We start from the raw sequence: 5,485 nt of genomic DNA, 5'->3' as shown, positions 1-5,485 counted from the left end.
GTAGCTTGTTCTTCTTGTGGGATTCCTAACAGTGAGAGCAACGCCTGTCCCTGACTCTTTTGCCTGCTTTTGGGACCCTTTCCTCTTACTGTGCTGCCTCATCCAGCCTTAATACAAGGGGTGGTCTTATTGCAACTGGATATCCCATGCTTGTTTGATATCTCTGAAAGAGCTGTCCTTTCCTGAAGGGAAAAGAGGAAAAGTGGAACGGAGGGAAATGGAGAGAAGAACTTGGAGGAGAAAAGGGAAGGGAAAGAGTGGTTGGGATGTAATATATGAAAAAAAAAAATAGCCGGGCGGTGGTGGCGCACGCCTTTAATCCCAGCACTCGGGAGGCAGAGGCAGGCGGATCTCTGTGAGTTCGAGACCAGCCTGGTCTACAGAGCTAGTTACAGGACAGGCTCCAAAGCCACAGAGAAACCCTGTCTCGAAAAAACCAAAAAAAAAAAAAAAGAGAAAATAATTTTTAAAAAGAAAATATATAAACCAATAAAATGGCTATGTCTTCACTTACATGCTCAATTTCTTTTTCCATCGCATTTTAATGAGGGCAAAGTGAGTTGTCCAAAGCATAGGTGGGAGTCCCAGTGGGCTAGCTAGTCAAGCTAAAGAGCATGCCAGCAAGAGACTCAGAACCACACTCTGGAGACCTGCACCTGGTAGCATACCCCTTGAGGAAAGAAATGGCCCAGTTCCCTAGGACCCAGATAGAACTGGCTGGAGAGCACGCTCTACAAAGACACTGGGGTTGGTTTTAATAAGTCAGTTGGAAAATGATGTGTCAAGAGCCTTTATAGCCCTAAGAATCACTGTCCTGCTTGGTCTAAGGAAGCAGAAGTGGAGTCTTATACACTCAGTGTTCTCAAGGAGCGCTAGACTCGGTGGATGCGAGTTTTACTAACCAAGTCAAAAAAGTCTTTGTCAGATCTTTACTGAGAATATTCCAGAGAGAGGAGAAAACTTGGGAATCTGAAGATGTTTGAAACACACTGCAACAGGTGAGGACTTGGAAGGGATATGCTTTATCTTCACAAATGCTCAAATGCACACACACACACACACACCTTGTCACACAAATAGCTGAACATTTTAGGGGTGTGCAACCCGAGTCTCTTCTTAAGTTTAGAAGCTTCTTATGAATGATGGAGTAAACGGAAAACTGAAAGATTATGAATGTTCTAAGATCACAACTTTACAAAGGCTGTACAGCACCAGCTTATTCTATATCCAAGAATAGCAGACAAAACTGTTTGAAGAAAGGAAAACAAAGACCCCAAAACATTTATTTTCATTCTATCTGGTGAAAACCAAGTAACAAATATATATATATATTTAATATATATTATATATTTAATATATATATTAAAATTGTAGAAGTAGAGAAAGAGGGTCTTAAATACTAATCCCCAGATTGCCACTGGGAGATACAAAAAAAGTGGGGAGAAGAACCATATAATGGGGAGTTCTGGGGGGATCATCCTCCTAATAGTTACTTCACTGCCCACAGTCCATGTGTCCAATGCTCTCATATAGAGAAAAGTTCAAAGTCATTTTTCAGTGTTCATACAAAAGTCTGTAGCATAATTATTTGCATGTAAAAATGCATGTGTGAATGTATGTATACATTAGGAGAACAGGAGAGCGAGGATGAAAATTTATACCTCCTTTTTAATGCACCAACTTAGAATACTTTTCAAATGTTCCCAACACGGCCATGGTTAATTCCCACCTTCTAATAGACTGTGTTGACTTCTCTAATCAAAATTATTGCTTTTCTATAGACCCTGCTGCAGAATAGAAAACAAAATTTGCATTTGGGTGCTTATTATATTAATTATTCTATGAGAAGCCTTGTATTCTATCCAGTGATACTCAGAGATGCTCATGGACAAGGATACAGTTCTGGTGATACAAATCTGTATCTATGAAATGATCTAATGATTAAATTTGGCACATACAGACTTTTTTGCACACAAGAACTACACAAGATGGGAAAACCAAGCAAAGTGAATCAATCTGGTTCTTCAGACTTCTTCCTTCTGGGACTCTCTGAGCAGCCAGGGGAGCAGCCCCTTTTATTTGGCATCTTCCTTGGCATGTATCTGGTCACTATGGTGGGGAACCTGCTCATCGTCCTTGTCATTAGTTCTGATGCACACCTTCACACTCCTATGTACTTCTTCTTGGCCAATCTATCCTTAACTGATGCTTGTTTCACTTCTGCCTCAGTTCCCAAAATGCTTGCCAACATTCATACCCACAGTCAGGCAATCTCCTATTCTGGGTGCCTTACCCAGCTGTATTTCCTCCTGATGTTTGGTGGCCTCGACAACTGCCTTCTGGCTGTGATGGCATATGACCGCTATGTTGCTATCTGCCAGCCACTCCATTACAACACAGCTATGAGTCCCCAACAGTGTGCAATAATGCTGTGTGTGTGCTGGGTGCTAACCAACTGTCCCGCCATGATGCACACACTGCTGCTGACACGTGTGGCTTTCTGTGCCCACACAGTCATCCCCCACTTCTACTGTGACCCCAGTGCTCTGCTGAAACTTGCCTGCTCTGACACCCACATTAATGAGCTAATGATCATTACCATGGGCTTGGTGTTTCTTGCTATTCCTCTCATGTTGATCGTCTTCTCTTATGTCCGTATTTCTTGGGCTGTGTTGGGCATCCCTTGCTCTGGAGGGCGATGGAAAGCCTTTTCTACTTGTGGCTCTCATCTTACAGTTGTTCTGCTCTTCTATGGATCGCTGATGGGTGTGTATTTACTTCCCCCATCAACTCACTCTGCAGAGAGGGAACGCAGGGCTGCCATTCTCTACATGGTTGTGATTCCCATGCTGAACCCATTCATCTACAGCTTGAGGAACAGAGACATGAAGGAGGCAATGGGCAAGCTTTTTGGTGGTGGAAAAGCAGTCTTCTTACTATGACTTTACTCCTTAAATCTAGTGCTGTATCAAAACCCTACCTTCCATCGCTTCAATGATTCTGAGTTGCAAATGGGTATATACCTCCTTTAAGATATGATGTGAAATGAGCTCTTAGGCCTTGGTCTTTCTTGACCCCAGTATGACAACAGTACAACATCATCCCTGATGATCAACTTTAAAACCAGCATATCAACCACAATGGACTAAGTTTTATGCTGTGCATCCTTCAGCCATTGAGGCAAGTATGCAATGAGACAAAGAAAACAAACATTTTTTGGCTGTCTACACTATTACTCATTGCTCAACTCATCAGTTCTTTTGAAAGAAAGGGCTGGAACTATAACCTAGGATGTAAATAAGTTGCCAAAAACAGGTAGATTTAATTACAGGGCCTGTGACTTCTACTTTGCCACACGGTGATGACCATGACAAGGAAAGTTATAGAAGAACAACCCAAGGACACTATTGAGTGGTTATCAAAAGAGAAAAAAAAATCAAAGTAATACATGTATTATGTCCTCACTGTTCATTTCTTTACATTTTGTTACTATAATGGATATTTTCAAAGAAAACAACATTTAAGTGCCTATAATGTACCAATTTTGTATTTGATTATAAATGATTCATTCTCTGTAGTTTTACATGAAATGCTTTTTAAAATTAGAAAAAAATGTTCTGGAAATTTTGAGAACAATAATTGTATCAAAACTAGTCTGATGGAAATAAGGATTATAAAGTCACAAATCTTAACCATGATTGTCTTTTTATTTGTAAATTATGAATCTTTTATAATGATCTTTTGCATATTTTATTACATGTACAATTTATCATTTGGGTTGGTGATGATAAAAAATTCTAATGTGTTTTTAATTTTGAATAACATTTGTTCAATCTTACATATAACAAAGAAAATAATGACCTGGGCAATGGTAACTGCCTACAGTCTGAACACTTAGTAACCCAAGGAAGAAGAATTAGCATGAGCTACATCAAGTTCAAAACAGTGTCAAAAATAGCAAAAAGAATAAATGAACTGTTTATAAATATATTAACATTTATAAATCTTGGTATAATTTCTTACTGGTTCCATGATGGTTTCTTTAGTAATTTTTTAAATTATCTTTACTGATTATGTTATCTGAAAACAAAGTCTTGTTTCTTTCTTCCCAATCTGTACATGTTCTATTTCCTTTTCTATCATAACTTATTAGCTAAGATTCCAGAATGGCTTTGAAAAGTAATGGTGAGCCACGCGGTGGTGGCGCACGCCTTTAATCCAAGCACTTGGGAGGCAGAGGCAGGCAGATCTCTGTGAGTTCGAGACCAGCCTGGTCTACAGAGCTAGTTCCAGGACAGGCTCCAAAGCCACAGAGAAACCCTGTCTAGAAAAAAAACAAAAAGAAAAAAGAAAAGAAAAGTAATGGTGAAAGGAAAGCTTCATGCCTGCTTCTAGTATTAGTGGAAAGTTGCTAGTTCCTGACAACTAAGAATGATGCTAACTTAAAGTTTTCAGAGATATTCTTTATCCAATTGAGGAGGTTTCTTTGTATTTCCAATTTGATGAGATTTTATTGATAACATACAAATTATTGCTTAATTTTGTCTAATAATATTTTATACATGTAGTGTGGCCTTTTCTTCTTTAGCTTGTTGATGTGATAATGTACAAAATTTGTTCTTCTAATTTTAAATAGCTTTGTACAACTGGGATAAATGCCACTCTGTAATGGTGTATAATTCTGTTTGTTTCACTGTTACATTTAATTTGTCCCATATTTTATGGATGACTTTGCATCAGAATTCATGACAGATATTGGTTAACAGTTTTCTTTTATAATCTTTTTCATGTGTTTAGTTTTCATTGATGATAGCTTTACACTCCCTCAGTTTCTTTTTTCTAGATGAGATTATAGAGATCTGCTATCAATTTTTCCTTAAAAGTTTGGTAGAATTTATCAGAGATATCATTAATGCCTTGTGCCTCCTGTTTGGGAAAGTCTTTAATGATTATACTATTTATTTAATAGATATAGATATCTTGATTTTGTCAATTTCCCCTGTGTGTGCCTAAGCATATGTGACTCTTGAGGAACTGGTCTATTTTGTTTAGGTTAGCAAACTTGTGGGTGTGGAGTTTCCTTTAATGTTTCTTTGTTATTTGTTTCATTATCCGTGGATTTGTACTGAAGCCTGTGTTGATAGCTTGTTTGTACAAAAGAAGCTTGCATGGAGATCGGAGGGCAGAGATAGCCACTAACCATAGAGGTCTGGAGGTCTGTACCAACAGACAGGAAGTGATATGCTAGTCAGAGGAAGTGATAAGGCAGGAGGAAACAGGAACTTAGTCTCTTTTCAGCTGGGAAGTTGAATAAGTGGCTGGCAGTTTCACTCCTTCGTCTCTCTGATCTCTCAGCATTTTTCCCTATATCTGACTCTTGGCTTTTCTTGAGACTCTTAGAACTTGTGCTACATATTGGCATCCTGATTTCAGTTTCTGTCTCCCCTTTCCCCAGTTCCTCTCCCTTCTGATCCTCTTACCTGTC

General features: G+C 38.8%; 1 protein-coding gene across 1 annotated transcript; it reads left to right on the top strand.

Moving 5' to 3' along the window:
- The first annotated feature begins 1,988 nt into the window (after window positions 1-1,988).
- LOC101978957 (olfactory receptor 1N2) lies at window positions 1,989-2,942 on the top strand. The gene has a single exon (XM_005345961.2). The coding sequence runs from the start codon at window positions 1,989-1,991 to the stop codon at window positions 2,940-2,942; it is 954 nt and encodes a 317-aa protein (XP_005346018.1).
- The last annotated feature ends 2,543 nt before the right edge of the window (window positions 2,943-5,485 follow it).

This window comes from Microtus ochrogaster, chromosome 4 (assembly GCF_000317375.1).
Source record: "Microtus ochrogaster isolate Prairie Vole_2 chromosome 4, MicOch1.0, whole genome shotgun sequence".
NCBI classification, from domain to species: domain Eukaryota; kingdom Metazoa; phylum Chordata; class Mammalia; order Rodentia; family Cricetidae; genus Microtus; species Microtus ochrogaster.
The sequence above is the reverse complement of the archived record's forward strand: the minus strand, read 5'-3'. Positions and strand labels throughout refer to the sequence as shown.